Genomic DNA, 16,900 nt, shown 5'->3' with positions numbered 1-16,900 from the left:
GGACTAGTTTGGTCTCAGATGGACTGTGAAGTCCTCTGCTCAGCCATGAAGCTCCCTTGGTGGACACACCTATCTTTGTCTGACCTCACAGAGTTACTGTGAGGATAAAAGGAACACCCCTGGAGCTATCTGAAAAAGGGGCACAGCACAGACGTGATCAATTCAGCACAAATGCAGAGGCTGGAGGCTGGAAATAGGATGTAAGGATCCAAACATCTGAATAAAAATGAAACTATTAAGAGGTACTGCTGCACATCATCTGCTGCAGTACTCCAGAACTAACTGTTAAGATCAAAACAGAAATATAGTCCTCCCAAATGAGGCTATGTTGACTTTTCAAAATAATGAACCAGAAGATTTCCTTTCCTGCTAAAGAGCGGGCTGGGATGCACCATATACGCAGGAAACAAAGCAGCAGATTTTGTTTCTACTAGTATTTCCTATATTGGCGCTTTCATGAAATACGGCGTCTCACCTTGATTTGTAACTAGACATTTTTCCCTTCAAAGATTGTACATGAAACTCAACTACCAGCTGTAAGAATCTTGACCCTTCTACCTATTCAACCATGGGTTATGTTTTAAGTTTATTATTCACAGTACTTTCCTGATAAATGTCAGTGTCCTAAGCTTTCTGTCATCAAAGAGTAAAACAAATCCCTCAGAGGTAAGGAAAGAATATGAACTGACAAACCATATTGTTGTGACGAGACATCAAACTCATTCGAACAAGTGATAGGAGGAGTTCATGAACAGGTTTTGAAAGAGAGACTTACTTCTTCCTCATCTGGTTCTGTCTCGTCTGTTTCCACAGCGGACATATTTGTGACTGGCTTGTTCCATGCCAACTTAAGGTCCTGCCCTTTGAACCGAGCTCCGTGGACAGCGGCCTGAAGAGAATAATAGGCTCTGTGAACAGTCTTTTAGAAGGAAAGCATTCTGGGATAAGCAGCCCAAGACCACTGACACTAAGGCTACCACCTAGATAGCGTGGTAGGTTTTCTCACTGGGGAACAGATCCAATGATGTTACTATGAAACAGGAAATACTTCTTTACTCAACATGTAATTAAATTGTGAAATCTACTGCCAGTGAAGGAAGTAATGGCCATTAGCATAGATAGCTTTAAAAGGAAGTTAGACAGATTCATGGAGAAAAGGTCCATTCATGGCTACTAGCCACAGTGACTGAAGGAAGACTCCATCTACATAAATAGCAAACCTCTGAATACCAGTGCTGGGGGGCAGATTAGGGGAGGGCTTTGGTCTCTGAGGCCTGTTTGTTTGGCCCACCAAGGCCACTGTGCGAACAGTACAATGGACTAGATGGGCTGCAGGCCGGATCCAGCTGGCTCCACTTAGTTCTTAACGGTCAGGATTATTTCTGTGCACCCAGGGGTGGCCTTGTAATTCTAGAACAACGTTTCCCCATGTCACAAGGAGTTTCTTTTCATTTCTCAAACTGAAGAACCCAGCATGCAGATCTGCCGCTCAAAAGCGGAGGGGGGGGGGATCCACTGGGCATGCAGAAGTCCTCGGGCACACTTTTAGTGGCTCAGTGGATTCTAGTTCTAGTTTTGCAATGCAAGTCCTTCTCCATGGCTCATTAGAACGTTGCCAAGACTTTTGTTTTAAAGAAACATGAACATACCTTATACAGTTTTAATGTGTCGAAGAAATGGAAGTCTTACTGGTTACAAACATGCATATCCATTCTAAAGGTTTTTTGAAGCATCATGTGCTAAGAATGCACAATGCACCCAAACCACATGAATTGAACAAGTTCTGAATTACTTGGAAATGCAGGTAACCCGCTATTCTGGACAACCAGTTGTTACTGAACAATGATCTCATTGGTGTTTTGCTTTTGAAATACTGATTATTTTAAATCTTCATACATTATTTCTAATAGCCAAAACAAGGAATCCTGAAAATAAAGAGCTGATATGGAAAAAAAAATTAAACTTAGTGAATATAACTTATTCTGCTGAAAAATGGTCTGTTTGCTTCAAAGACTTGGTAATTGAAATGTAAAAAAAAAATTAACCTATGGGATATTCATGCCTCCTTAAGTACCAGATGCATTAAGTGGCTGCTTTGGAAATAGTATGTTCAAATTAAAGTAACATGAACTAGCATAAATCAGCGTTAGCAACATTCCGAAATAACTGCCACAGTCACAAAAGATTTATAGTACAATCTGAAAGTACAGCATAATGTGAAATGTGGAAACAATTACATGTTCAATGACATCTGAACATGAATTGTGTGATATTAAAGTCCCCAGGTATAAATTTTAAATCTGTACATATAAATTTATGATAAATTTTAAAAGATTCCACACCTATTAAAATGCAGCTCAGCAGGGGGTTTTTTTGGTCCATAGTCTCATCACAATGTCACACAACTGGAATTTTTAAGAATGCTTATGTGTGACATTTGGGTTCAGAAATAACTTGTAATCTTTGAAAGAAATTACTGCTACATAAAAATGCAATGTTTTATGACCAGGGAATCCTCCTCTCCTTTCCTTCCTAAAAAGTACATGACCATAAACCTTTTTCGTTCAAGGCAGTAAAATATTAGCTACCAATCCTTCAAAGACAGCTTTCCAAAAGCTATAGCTGTTTTACAGATCAATCTTTATGGCCAATTACAAATTTAAATTATAACTAATTTACCAACAACTGGAAACCTATAGATTTGAGTTGTAATTCTGAACTTTAAAAAAGTTTCAGTTTATTACTTAAAGATCTTTTATTTTAAAAATTGTCTCCATCACTGCATGAAACACACAACTTACAGGCATAGCATAGGATCTCTCTTCAGGTATTCAAGCATTTAAAATTCTACCCCTGTGGTCCAAATCTATCTAACTCATCAATTTCTGGAGAATTCTGCATAAAACCTTGTTTCACAATTTAAACAGTGAGCTACTATTAACAAGTAATTGTGGTTTACCACTGTGAAATGGTGTATCTTTTGACAAGAGATTCCAATTTTACATACTAAATTCATAAAGAGCAAACAATGCGACAAAGAATCCATGCCTTAGTTCTTTCTAGAACAGATTATTTTCATAATTCACCTTTTCATTCTTACACTTCATTTAAAACCTGAACTAAGCTGCAGAGAGCTTCAGTGGATTAAAAATTGCTGCAATGGTAATTACTACTACTACTACTACTAATCCAGGAATTAATTATTCCAAGCGCCTAGACATTAAAAAGCTAAAGAAATGTGGAAAGCCACTTTTCTCTCAAAGCTCTTTCTGGCAGACAATCCCCCCCACACCACTATTCCTAAACTGGTATGCAGAAAGAGGCACTCTTTCAACACACTCACATTATTTAAGGTGTTTGGTTTTCATTATTTAATTCCATAACCTAAATAGAATCTATCTATGTGTTGAAGCAAAGCATCTATAATTAACTTAAGAGTAGGGATACAGTAGTTTTAATACTTAAACTCAGTTAAATTCTTCTAAAATGAATACACATCTGAAAAAGGGAGAAGGATATACTTACTACTTCAGCTTCTACTCTGGTCTTGAAAGTAATCACTGCATGAAGAGATGAGTCATCTATCTGGCAGTCTTCAATTTCACCATATTGCTTTTTAAGAGGAGGAAAATCATCAACTAGTTGAAATATTTCTCTGCCATGAAATGTCTATAACAGTTCTGGACTGATGGACTTAATGACTCCGAGTATACTATACTATTGTAAGATTGGGGGGATGGGGGGAGAGACAAAAGCTCCAAAATGGACTAAAAGCGGAAGTACTAGGGATATGAAAGTTCAGCCAAAAGAGAGCCAATTTTCAAACAATTATGGCACAATACTTGATTTATACCATTTGAAATAACAGCTCAAGAATTTCTTCCATTAGCTGTGCTTGAAGTTTGACCAGAGACTCTGCCTGACCTGGACTTTGGATAAAAGGAAGCTAACACAGATTACAAAGGGCCGCTTTACATTTTACTCAGGGAAGCTAAACTGTGAAGGAAAAACCAAGCATTCTCTCTTTTGTGAATGCACCGACACACACAGGATTCCTAAACCATTTAACTGCAGCAAATAACATCTAAAACATCTTCCCAAACACTGTTCTATATGAAGGAGAAACCATGCAAAACACACCCATGAGTTGTATCACTTTGAATAATCACTGCTAGAGATGAGCACGAACCAGGAAAAAAATGAACTGTGCAGTTTGTGGTTCGTCATGTTTCACAAACCACGAACTTTCATGAACTTGCCCCAGTTTGTGAACTGGCTTGTTTGGTTCATAAAAACATCACTTCAGGGTCAGCAAATTGCCACTTCAGGGTCAGCAAATCATCACTTCCGGGCCAGCAGAAGGTCTGCAGAAAGCCCATCCGCCGTTGCTTAGGAAATTGATTGATTGCCGCCAGGCTGTCTGCAGTGACGAACCGAAAAACAAACCAAACAAACCAGCCTAAAGTTCATGGTGGTTCGTCAGAAATGGGCTCTGATGAACCACCATTTTGCAAACCACGAACCAGCCTGGTTTGTGTCAAACTTTGGTTTGTATTTCGGTTCGTACCAATCTTTAATCACTGCTTTGCTATATATATATAGTGCCGATATATGTGTAGTGCCGATATATATATCGGCATTTGTAAAACCTAAAGCATTTGCAGATGTTCAAGATGAAAACTGAATTTACATCCGTTTGGCTGCGTATTCTGTTTTCACTGATCACAACTATTCTGTGACAGGTCAGATGGCCAACACATACCCTACTGAAATCAGAACTAACATTTCTACATACCGCAAAGTGAGGAAGGAGATCTTCTCGATCATTCTCTGTAAAAGCAGAGATTTCAAGTGCCCTTGGACGGTGATCCACCACAGCATGAACAGGAACCCCTCTTCCTCGGCCACGGCCTCGCACTCCCCTACCTCTGCCACGTGATACACCCCGACCTCGAGTATGAATTCCTCTACCACGACCTGAAGAAAGAATTCCTCGTTTCGCAGCCTAGCACATAACAAGAATGAGCATTTATATATCACTTTAAAGTGCTTTGGATACATTGGGCTGCATGCAAAGAATGGCAAATAGAAGGCAGCTAAGCTTCTACTTATGCAAGTGGTCATGCAATGTCAGTTAAAGTATATCTTTAGGTTGAGTTACGTGACCCTCCAGTGTGAAGTGTAAAAACTGTACTTCCAAGAGTGGAAGGGGGATTTGATTTGAAGAAGGGCACTTTTGAATCCAGCCAAAGTTTTGAAGTGCTTATAATATTTTCATATTACAGACTGAAAGTTGAGGTGGACTTATTTGTGTAGTGCCATTGAATAAGTTCAAGGCAAAGGTGTTTCAAACAGGGACTTCCTGATGGCAGATGAGCTACTAATCAGAAATGACACTTCGGTGAGAAATGTATCTAAAGTTTTTTCTCAGAGTAATTTCTCACTGAAGTGTCACAGTATGAGAGCAAGTAGCCACCAGCATTACAGGAATACTGACAAGCTGACAGTGAAGGAATTTTTTAAAAACGTACCACAAGGGGGAGGGGGAGGAGGTAGGTATCGCCAAAATACCTATCTCAAAGCTTATTCAAGATAAGCAGTTGAAACCTACGATTGGAGCTTAAGCAAAAGTTCCATCAATGGATGAGTGCCTTTTAGTAAATTGTTTGGTAACCACTATGCTTTCAGATCAACTGCCTAATTTACGAAAACCTGATTACAAATTACAGAAGTCCCCCGCAAAATTCAACCAATTTTTATAAGCATGACTTGCATGACCTGGCTCTAAATAAAGATTTGTGAATTGACTTGAAATGCCTAGCTAAATTGCAAGGTTTTCTGTTGTAAAAGACAAGAAAAAAGCATGACCTATTGGATACATCCAAACAACCCATTAGCTGACACTGATGAGTGCACCAAGAACTCTCAATACTTCCCCCAGGGGGAGGACAGAATGAGAATGATGGCTGCCCCTATCAGCAGGACAGCAACAAAAAAAAAAAACCCTTTGCAAAGTACTGAAACCAAAGCATGGAGAGGACTGTATAAGAAAAGAGGCCACACTTGAAATTCACCTAAACCTCGTATCACACTCCCTATACACAACCACTAACTATATAAGACACCTCATTTTCTTGACACCGCTTGTCCTCAGAGACTTTTAAACATTTCACTAGTCTGTCTCTCCATATTATATAATCATTTCCCCCTAGAATCTGCTAATGGGCAACCATTTGTATTTTGGTTAGGAGATGGTTCATATATGCCTCATTTTAGAAATCCTGTATTCATGAGGATACAGCATAATGTCAGCCATACCAGGGAATAGATGAAAAGCTGCTTGAACTCTTTGTATACACTTACTGCAACTTGTTTCCAAAAAACTGAATCTGTTTTCCATTTCCTATTCCTTGGAACAGTATGGCAGCTACTGCGACAGCCCTATAATCAGATTTGCTATAGGCAAAACACCTAACAGGGCAGCAAATGTCAAAGTATGAAGTTGGATAGAGTAAGGTCGCTTTGAAAGAGATCAAATGTAAGCAGTATTAATGAAGTCGGCATTAGTTTGTACTTGTCTTCATTAAGTTCTTAAACAGAAAACCAGACTTTCACCCCAGGTAAAAGAAATAGAAAAGTTATTTATAAAACTCAATTGTGTGCTTTAAAGAAAGCTAGATAACTATTTTGGATGAGATGACCCTCTAACGTGCACTTACAGTAACTCGTTTTAGTTAATATGCAATCTGAATATGCTCATGAACTGTAACAGACAGCAAATGTTTGAAAAAGGACATCCAATGAGTGTGGTTACCAGTTCTAAATACCAACAGCACCATCTATGGGACACATCTTTAAAACACATTCTTCTCACGACTAGAAAATGTGAAAGGAATGAATATTTCTCTTTTTAAGACAAGACAGCCTCCCATCTCTCTTAAAGCAATTTCTGTATATATAGATATTCCAGAGATGTTAACCATGTTAGTCTGCTCTGTTCAAAATAGTGTGTCTTGTGGCACCTTAAAAACTAACACGTTTATTGTGGCATAAGTTATTGTAAGCCAGAGCAGAATCCACTTTTATTTATTTATCTTCTTTATAGTCTGCAAATCAACACAATCAGTGGCTGGGGCATTGAGCAACACACGTGCGTATTAGTAATATATTATGCAGTTGAACTCCGATTTAAGTTTTTTAAAATGCATTAGAAAATTTTGTAACTTCAGTAAGTTTTCAAAGAAACTTACCTCAAGCTGCAGTTCTGTGTACTTTCTTCTTAGTTCAGTGACTTCTTCCCCAGCCTGCATCTTCTTGTGTAAGTCCAGTTCAGTGTCCAGCAATTCTTTTTGCATCTGAGGAATTACTGGAGCAACTTAGTATGCATTTCTCAACTCAAATGAAAGAACATTTGATTAAACAACCATATCCCATCAGCATGGTCAAAAACTGGGCATGACGGGAATCGAGAAATAAAAGTCCATATTTGACTACAGACCAAGAAAAGCCCGTTGGATGAAACAGCTGCCACTTTTTACAAACTAATTACAGACCCCCATCCCCCAACCAGAAAAAAAAGGATGAATAAAAGACTCCTTGTCTATGTTTAAACAGGTACAAATTCAAGCAATAGCCTCAGAATACCCTTTGATACTGACAGCCAGGGAAAACAAACCATCAAATTGCTCTTCTCTTGTGGGGATGTTCAAAACTAACATTACTTTTAGATCACAGAAGTTGTCATGATACAAATATGAGAAATACGTTCATTCTAAAACTAATATTAGAATAATATAAAGAAAAGATATGATTAAAGGAAAGTGAAGAAAAGAAGATCAGAATACCTGTGTCTTTGTTTTCAAGTTTTTTAGAGGAGTGTTTGTAGGGGCAGAGGAGACCCCTTTCAATTCATCCTGTAATTTGCTGATGCTGTTGGTCAAAGTCTCCAGAGTTTTCATGATTTCCGACTTGTCCTCTGACTTCCTATTTTTATTCTTCTCCAGTTTTGAGATCAGCATCTATTGAGATTACAACCATTACTCCACAGGAATCATCTGCTGGGGTGCTGTTTCTCAACCTTGTTCATAAAAAGTTTTTTTTTTCTTCAGTTATGTTAAGCGCACGTAAACATATTTTTGAGCACCTGAGTTTCAAAACATTCCTTCTACCAGTGACAAGGAAAAGTTGAAAAATATCCAACTAGTTCAGACATGTACCCACTGAAAACAGGTGACATGGGAAAGGAAAGGAAAACGAGAGGTCACAGGATGTCACTGCATACAATAAGCTTAAGACAGGGATTTAGAACTCTCTACTACAAAATCATACCACTCGCTTTTGAAATATTCCCACAGAATTTTTAAACTGTCAGTTCAATCATGCAGATATATTGCACTAGAGGAGGCATTTCCCTCCAGCATAAGTCTCTTTTGTCCAGGGAAGGCCCTTTCCACCAGAGGAGAACACCACTGTTAGTGCAACAGATTGACAGGATTCAGCCGTGTGTTTTTTCCTTCCTTTTTGAGAAAGCCTGGGAAAGAAGGGTTGGAGGACACATCAAAATGTCCAGCAGAATTGAGAGAGTGCGGAGTCAGCTTGAGAAATGATGCTATAATCTGATTTAAGACTGTTTACTGTTGATAGTTTTTAAGAGCCAGTGTGGTGGAGTGGCTGAGGTGTCAGACTAGGATCTGGGAGAGCCAGGTTTGAACCCCTACTCACTCTGCCACAGAAACTGGCTGGATGACCTTAGTCCAGTAGGCACACACTATTAGCCTCACCTACCTCACAAGGCTGTTGTGAGGATAAAATAGAGGAGAGGAAAACAATGTAAACTGCTTTGGGTCCCCCACTGGGCAGAAAGGTAGGGTATACATGATTTCAAATTATTAAAGCAAAGGCAGTATCAACCTTGTAATGAGACCAATAAAGTAGCTAGGAATAAAATTAAGAATTTTAATTCTTAATTTTATTAAAAATTTGGGATCATTTCCCTAAATTTTGTTAAACTGTTAATCTTCTCGTGTGCATGTAAAGTGCTGTCAAGTCACAATTGACTTATGGTGACCCCAGCAAGGGGCTTGCCAGGTAACTATGAAACAGAGGTTTGCCATTGCCTTCCTCTGCAATCTTACTTGGTGGTCTCCCATCCAAGTACCGATCTTGCTTAGCTTCTGAGATATGACTCAATCAGGCAAGTCAAAAATCACTCCCAAACACAAATCTGATGAATTGTTTTTAGATCTCCTAAAAGTATGTTTCCTATAAGCATGTTAAATATAAGAAAATATCTTATCTGAGACTTAGCAGCTTTAATACAGAATTTTGTTATGACAGCTGTAATGCTTCAACATATGACACAGCATGGCTGTTTTTCAGGAGTGGTCCAATCAGAGAACATACGTACATTACCTTTTGTGTTTCAATGTGTTTTTCTAAGATCTCTTGCTTTTTCTTCCTCACATCTTGCTGAAGTCTTAGTGCCTCCTGTAAATATATACAAAAAGTAACACCTCTATGTTACTAGAGCAACACCAACCATACCAGCTACTAAACCTAATTGTCTAAGTGCACAGATTTTAAAGTTAAGACTCCTATTAACTGTGCCTTCTCTCATAACTTGGGGTAACTGTTATGCACTGAGAACAAACCAATAATGTGGGGGAAATGGATTAACTGGATTATAGGCCCTTTGAATAATTTGAGGAAGGAGGTCTTCCCTTCTGTTATTTACAATCAACTCAAAAATTGAACCAAAACAATATACAGCTGCAGATTGATCACATCATTTAACAAATAGTATTTTGATACTTGTACTGTCTTTTTGGACACTGTGTATGTCTTAAGGAATTTTGTCATCATACTAAGCACAAAGACAATAATTATATATCAACTGTTAAAAAATGTTCAGAAGCATCTCAAGACACTCTATCCAAGGAGAAAAGTTGCAATATCTGTCCCATTATTATCTTAAACTGATTCCACAGGATCACATTTATGCACTCTGGCAGAGGAATGTGGTATTGGTGCTGTGAAGACTCTAATATATCACCTGCTTATACATTATGGAAAATTTTCTTTTATAGTGTAACATGATGCATAGTTCTGTACATTCATTTTCTCTTATGCTAGACACACTGCCAGACTATTTCCTATATTTTGGGATCACAAAGATGTACAAACATGATTAAATCATATCTTTCTTGTAGTTTAGAAACAAGCTACTATCACAAATATACAAAATATACTATCACAAATATACAAAATTTAATTTCTGATTTACAGGTATTAGAGCTTTTAATGAAGACATATTTACTGTTGAGTAAGGTAACATAAATCATTTGAAATTTTTAGACTACTTCACTGAATTATTATATAGTGTCTCCCCTTTCCATCTGATCAGTTTCCCCCAACCCTTATTAACGGATTGGAAGCTTTAGTTCTATTATGTTGATATAATACTGGCTTGTCACATTTTCTAAAAAAAAGCGTATGTAATTACAAATAACGGTTTGAATCCTAGCCACAACAACATGGAGAATCAGCTTTCCCTGCTACTCCTGCCCTATACACTTGCATCCCCCACAGTAGTCGCTTGTGAAAGTCAATGGACCCTTGGAAATGGAGTGTGCAGCATTGGGGAAAGGGGCACTGAAACTACACAACAGGTGTAGTGTGTGAAAATCAGACCTCTTTATGAAAATGAAAGTGCTTTCTGCTTGGACTAAGGCTCTGACTGAAGCCAATAAATTTATTAAAAATGGACTGAGGAAAGTTTTATTAATTTGAAGCTGAATTTCACAATGATAAATTGTCTCCATTTCCTAACTTTTGTTGCTTCTAAAGTGAAAGTAACAAAAACAGCTTGAAAGAAAGCCTGCTATATCCTATATACAGTCCCCTTCACCCTCACTTGCAAAAATACACATTAGGGAAACAAATGTTATCGTAACTTTTAAGGATCTCTTACATAGCTATTTCCTTACTCCAGACAAGCCATATGCCCCTAAAAAATTCCTAAAACAATGAACCACTTGCTCTACTCCCTTGATCCCCCCCAAGCCAAATTACAGATATCTCAAAATTAAAGAAGTGAACCATCCACAAAAGTATCAACAATGATTAGATTTCATTATCCAATATAAATAAACTGTTAAAAATTATTTGCCTAGAACTAAGTAGAATTTTACCTCACAATTTTAACATGGAAGGCATACTTGGAAACTAAAGCAATTCTTCATCTGTTCCAACAAATATAGGTAAATATATGTTAATATGGGTCTTGTGTGAATTTTTTTTAAGTGTGTGATTTTCACACACTAAAGAAATAATGAATCCTGAGATCTATGGGGCTGCCACTTTCATCAATTTACTCTTAAAACTAGTGGGAAATGGAACATGCACCAGTTAAAGTCTTAGGGATCCAAATATTTTATGTATCACTGAATATTATTTTAATTTGAGGATTTATCAGTGGTTGCTTTTTTGGATAATGCTATCAAGTCTAATTGCAGAAACAATAAAATCTGATCTGAACCCAAATGAGAAAACTTGGGGAAATGCCTGATAAATCATTCTGACATTTTACAATGAGCTCCGATCTGACCACCAGATTCCTAAGGGACAGATCTGGGGTTTGAAAGCAGATTAATAATACAAATTCACAAACTCTTTTAAAAGAGACCTACAGAAATTTTCATCTACTGTACTATTTCTAGAACAACACACTGAAAGTTCCCAAAGGTGCAGTGTGCTACCTACTTTACATCATCCACACAGTAACTAAGCATAAAACTGAAAAGAAAGGCCTTGCAGGATGAGAGGTGCAAATAATCCAGTATGAGAAGTTCAAAGTTCATATATCTGAACAAATCAATAAACTTGGAAAATAAACTAGACAGCATAAGAGGTGATAAGGATGTTATGACCCTTTCCTTCTCTTGGGTAGATTTTGCCTTTAATCTTTCTCGTACATCCTCTGGGTAGATTGCTGCCACCAGGATTATTATATTCCAAGATATTTTATTTACATTTCCCCTTTAGTAACGTGCCCAAGCATCAGGCTCCTTCGTGGTACTATGTGGCCCTGAGGATAGGAATGGGATATAGGAATGACAGCTACTCAGGGATAGTAAAAAAAACAAAAACAAAATAAACTTTTATTTTTATAAGAAGTGTATCGGTTTCATATTATTTCTCAAGCTTGATGGTTTCAAAGAGTGTTATTGGTTCTGAAAATTTCTTTTCACAGACACAGTCACACAGATCTTCTCGCAGGCTTCCCACACAGCTTGCTTGCTTCAGATATCAACCTCTCACTCAAATACGCATAGACTCTCTCAGGCGCACACACAGTTTGCCTGCTAAAACCAGACTCAATATTTTTCTCAGAAATGCTTAAACATGCTAAGGCTGCACACGGCTTGCTTCTCTTGCCCTGACTGAATCTTTTCTCTCCCTCATAACTAAAAACTGCATTCACTCCGCCCACACTCTCAGTCATCAATCAATCATATCACTCACCTATCCCTCTTTCACCCCCACACCATCTGAACCACACCACGCATTTAAAAAGACACTTAAAATCATTACAGTTGAATTATCATACTGTGACATCTCAGACAGTGTACAATTCAAAATGATTACTAAATAATTTTCCAAGATGATTAAAGAGAATGGTAGAAGTGAAATATAGAAAGAATAGCATATTCCATACTAATAGCTCTACTACAGCTATTGCTGAAATTGGGAGATGTGCAGCATTTGGGAGGAAAAAAGGAAGAGACTGAAGTCAACACAACTACTGTTGACATCAGCTGAAATGTACAACCTCCTATTACATAAACTAGCAGAAAGACAAAATAATAGCACTTATTCACAAGTTTATACCTTTGCCTCAAGTTTAACATAAGCTGTAGAATGATAGTGCAGATTTAAAGCAATGCCAGAAGCAGACAAAAACAGTGAAAACATGAAAAGGCATTCCTATTTCATCCAGCGCTTAACATCACAAGGGGCAGCAACTGCTGTATTTCTGGCTAACAAGATGTGATCCAATACAAGGTAAGAAGGAATGTTATACCCAGCATAAACTTGAACACTAAGCCATGTCACAAAGTTTCCTCAGCTCTGATAATGCAGTTAATATAAAGTCTTCTCCCACATCCCAGAAATTTTACAATTCCCACATGGAGAGATTCCTTTGAACTTTAAACCTTGTGAAAGACTCCTCCAAATGATTAAGTTTCCCTCCAGTCAAAATGTATTTAGCAAGCCTAAGAAAGCTGGGCTACACACTGGATGCTGGCTGAAATATGAATTTGACTAAGATGCAGGATGGGTAAGCTATGCAGTAATGGTAGAAAGTGATCAGAATTACAAACAAAAATCCGTAAGAATTAGCTCATAAAGAGGACATCTCCTAATAAACCTTACCAACAGCATTCTTCATCTGAAGCTGCTGAAAACTGGATCAGACAATTAAAAATCATGCTATTATTGAAGTTCTTCAGGAACTTTCTTCCAACTGTACACTGATGAGAAGGCATTTTTCATTGGATAACAAAAGTTAAAAAAGACCATTCTAACAAGAATGTCTGCTGTACAAATACAATATTACAGTAATGCATACTGAATTTTATTTACTAAAAAAAATTCAGGAGAATGCTGTGCAGAGCTCAACAATGCTACTTGAAACTAAATTATTTGTATTTTCCTGGATTCACCCCACACAGCTAGGGTTATTAAAACCAAATCTTTTTCTCTTCTGTTCTTAATGTTTGTTATATGTGTTTTGTATACTTTATGAATTTTTGTTTTGTTTGGATTTAACTCACTCCATGTGGAGGACTGGCCCCATGGGAGGCAGGCTAACAGGTAGATATGAGATTTTAGACCCTACAAAGATCTACAGGATTCACTGTGCATCTAAGTGGACAGGTGGCCCTACAAGGATCCTAGAGTAGGGTAAAAGTCTCTTGGGATTCTCCCACCCCAGCCTGTCATATCATCTCGTCACTGTCAGCTGTTGTAAAAGTACAAGGGAGAAACAGAAAAAACAAAAACATTTTACACGCATCTGAACCATATGACCATCTGATTTTGAAGCATGCTGCAGAAGTGCGTATTTAGCAATGCTTTTGGCTGCCCTTTTAAAAAGCTCTTTTTTTGTCATGACTGTTGGCTCGTCTTCTTCTGGTCCTCCAATTAGGCCATTTGTACATTTATTTATTCCTTTATGTTCATCTGTTTCATCTATATTCCGATCTTTTCATCACTTTCACCGGAAAGATTCTCTATCTTCAATTCTTGTTGCTTTCCTCTGAATGCCCAGCTTTTCTACATTACCCCAGGAGATGAGACTGTTGGTCACACGATCCAAATGAGGGTCAAGCATTGTAAGATTGCTGAATTTTATCCAGAGATATTACAGATATAGTAGTATTAGCCTGAAGCAACTCAACAGCAAGGCTACATCACATTTTTTTTTAAACTTCCATACTTAAGTGTTAACATTCAGAAGTTTTGAGCTCACTATGATTTATATTCTGTTTTAACCAATCAAATGCATTTTCAATTGATTACAGATACAATCCATAAAGGCAATTTTCATATATCAATACACGATACTGGAAGTCAAGCAGTCAGAGACCCCAACTGTGGTTAAGATATGGGGACTGCCACATAAATCATATCCTCCTTTGCCCTATTTCAGCTTTTTTGCATACATTTCCCTTTCTTCTCCACATTTTTGAAGTCAGCCACAGTGCTGTTATATCTGCATTAAGATTTTTGCTAACCATAAACAGATCAAATGCAAGTTGGCTAGCCCTCTTCTTTCCACAGATGCAAGCTGTGATTTAGAAGTAACCACTGCTGGCAAACCACTTGGTGGTGGCATAATATTGCCTCATAGTTAGCTCCAAAAGCAGGAAACAAGAGAATTTTTGAACTGGTCAGAGGGAAGATGCTTGCAAAACTGCAGGTGACTTCCAAACTCTTAACCACGGACAGGAGATCAGGAGCATTATGTATGTACCAGACCTGAACCAATGTGACAAATGCATTCTTCATCAAAGTTATCACTTCACCCAAAAATCATAACTGTTATTTCAATTATAGGTGAAATGGATTACCTAGGAAAGTATTACCTATTAGAGATGGGCACGAAACGGGAAAAAGAACAAACGCCGAGTTTCATGGTTTGTCATGTTCCATGAACCATGAACTTTCATGAAATTGTCCCATTTCATGAAACGATTCATTAGTTTCATGATTCGTCGGATCCTGAGGCCCTACAACAGACCCTTCATACTCAGAGATGCCAAACTCGCAGGGAGACTTCAGCAGGCCCTCCTTCAGACACCCTCCAAGTTTGGTGAAGCAGCCAAGCTACAAATGATGAATTACACGTGCTGGATCTGTGCAAGTTTACCTGGGAACTGTAGTCATAGAGTACTTCCCCTCTCTGTTTCCCTTCTCTGTTTTTTAAAATGTGATGGTGGAGAAACAGCAGCGGCGACAGCCTCAGCAGCTCCTTCTGCCACTACTCCCTGCTTTCCAGCTTCAGGATCCCTTCCCTGACTTTCTCCCTGCCATCCTCCTGCTGCTCTGACATGCCTTCCAGTCCCACCCCCAAGCTCCCCAGAGCAGATCCTGAGCGGATCCGTTCTGCTCGGCTTTTCCTTCAAGAACTTGGAGGCGAGGGGAGGGCATGCCAGAGCAGCAGGAGGACAGGAGGACGGGAAGGAAAAATCAGCAAACAGAGCCTGAAGAGAAGAAAACCTGAGCAAATCCACTCGTCTTTTCTTCCAGTAGCGGCAGAAAGCTCTCTTCAAGGTCTCTTTGCTGACTTTTCCCTCCCATCCTCCTGCTTTCAGGTTGGCAGGGAGAGCTACCTATCAAGGTTATGCGGGCTACGATTGGAGGTTCCATGGCAACAAAAGGTCTGCAGACATTCCGGGCCTATATTGCCTAGGGAATCAATGGATCAGCGCCAGCCTGTCTGGCATCATGAAACATTCACGATGAATCGAACAAATAGGCCCAAAAGTTATGGATTTCATGAAAAATGCAGCTCCCCGAAACATTTTTGTAATTCATGAATTGGCCCGATTCATCATGAAATTTTATACGTATTTCGATTCATGCTCATGTTTTATTACTTATCAAGCTTTCACTCTCCGTCATGAAACCACCGAAGCAAGAATTTATTCAAACAATATGAAAGAATAGCAATTTTCTCTCTTTGATAGCAAGGGGAAAATAACTCCACCCTCCCTGCCCAAAAACCCCTAATGAAATCAGTTTTAGATTTATCCTATACAGGATATGAACTTCAGTAAAACAACTCAAGCTGTGACTAGTAAAAGATTTTTTATAACACTAAACACAATCATTTTGATGAAAAGCAAATTGGCTCTTTGAAATTTAAACATATTACAAATCTCGACTAGATATCACAAACTTCTAAATAATTATTGCTATTTTAAGAAGAAGCAGAGTTAAATTTACCTGTTTTTTCTTCTGTGCCTCACTAGTATCTAGCACGGAAGTGTTTATAACAGGCAACATTTTCTGAGCTGCCTTCAAAGCAGCTGGGTTATACACTGTTTTTGTCAAGCCGGTAGAAGTAGACAAAACCTACAGAAGGAAACCATTTTATTGTGCTAATAAATCGACTTCAAAAAAGGAAAGATTCAAACAATACAGACTTTTCTCCAAGACAAACGCTTGTTGCTATGCTTCTGAAAACTCCCAACAGGAGAAGAAAAAAAAAACATGATCAACTAACTGAAGAATTAGTTGTCTAACATGTCAACTAACTGAAGACTCGTTGTCTAACATGTAACCAAGTAACACAAATTGTAATTATTGGAGGTACAGATGAATAAGTATAATT

At 38.2% G+C, this 16,900-nt stretch overlaps 1 protein-coding gene across 2 annotated transcripts in view; it reads right to left on the bottom strand.

Annotated features, from left to right (window-relative positions):
* RBM26 (RNA binding motif protein 26) overlaps window positions 1-16,900 on the bottom strand; it is a 57,732-nt gene that overhangs the window by 2,395 nt on the left and 38,437 nt on the right. The window contains exons 15-21 of one of the 2 annotated variants that reach the window (XM_054973605.1): window positions 16,513-16,641; window positions 9,412-9,486; window positions 7,845-8,018; window positions 7,251-7,355; window positions 4,796-5,005; window positions 3,526-3,612; window positions 776-889 (exon numbers count right to left, since the gene is read on the bottom strand). In XM_054973605.1, coding sequence (XP_054829580.1) covers window positions 776-889; window positions 3,526-3,612; window positions 4,796-5,005; window positions 7,251-7,355; window positions 7,845-8,018; window positions 9,412-9,486; window positions 16,513-16,641 — 894 coding nt within the window. The remainder of the gene's footprint in view (window positions 1-775; window positions 890-3,525; window positions 3,613-4,795; window positions 5,006-7,250; window positions 7,356-7,844; window positions 8,019-9,411; window positions 9,487-16,512; window positions 16,642-16,900) is intronic. The other variant, XM_054973606.1, reaches the window with a different exon arrangement.

Source organism: Eublepharis macularius, chromosome 3 (genome assembly GCF_028583425.1).
Source record: "Eublepharis macularius isolate TG4126 chromosome 3, MPM_Emac_v1.0, whole genome shotgun sequence".
NCBI classification, from domain to species: Eukaryota; Metazoa; Chordata; class Lepidosauria; order Squamata; family Eublepharidae; genus Eublepharis; species Eublepharis macularius.
This window is presented reverse-complemented; position numbering and strand designations above follow the sequence as displayed.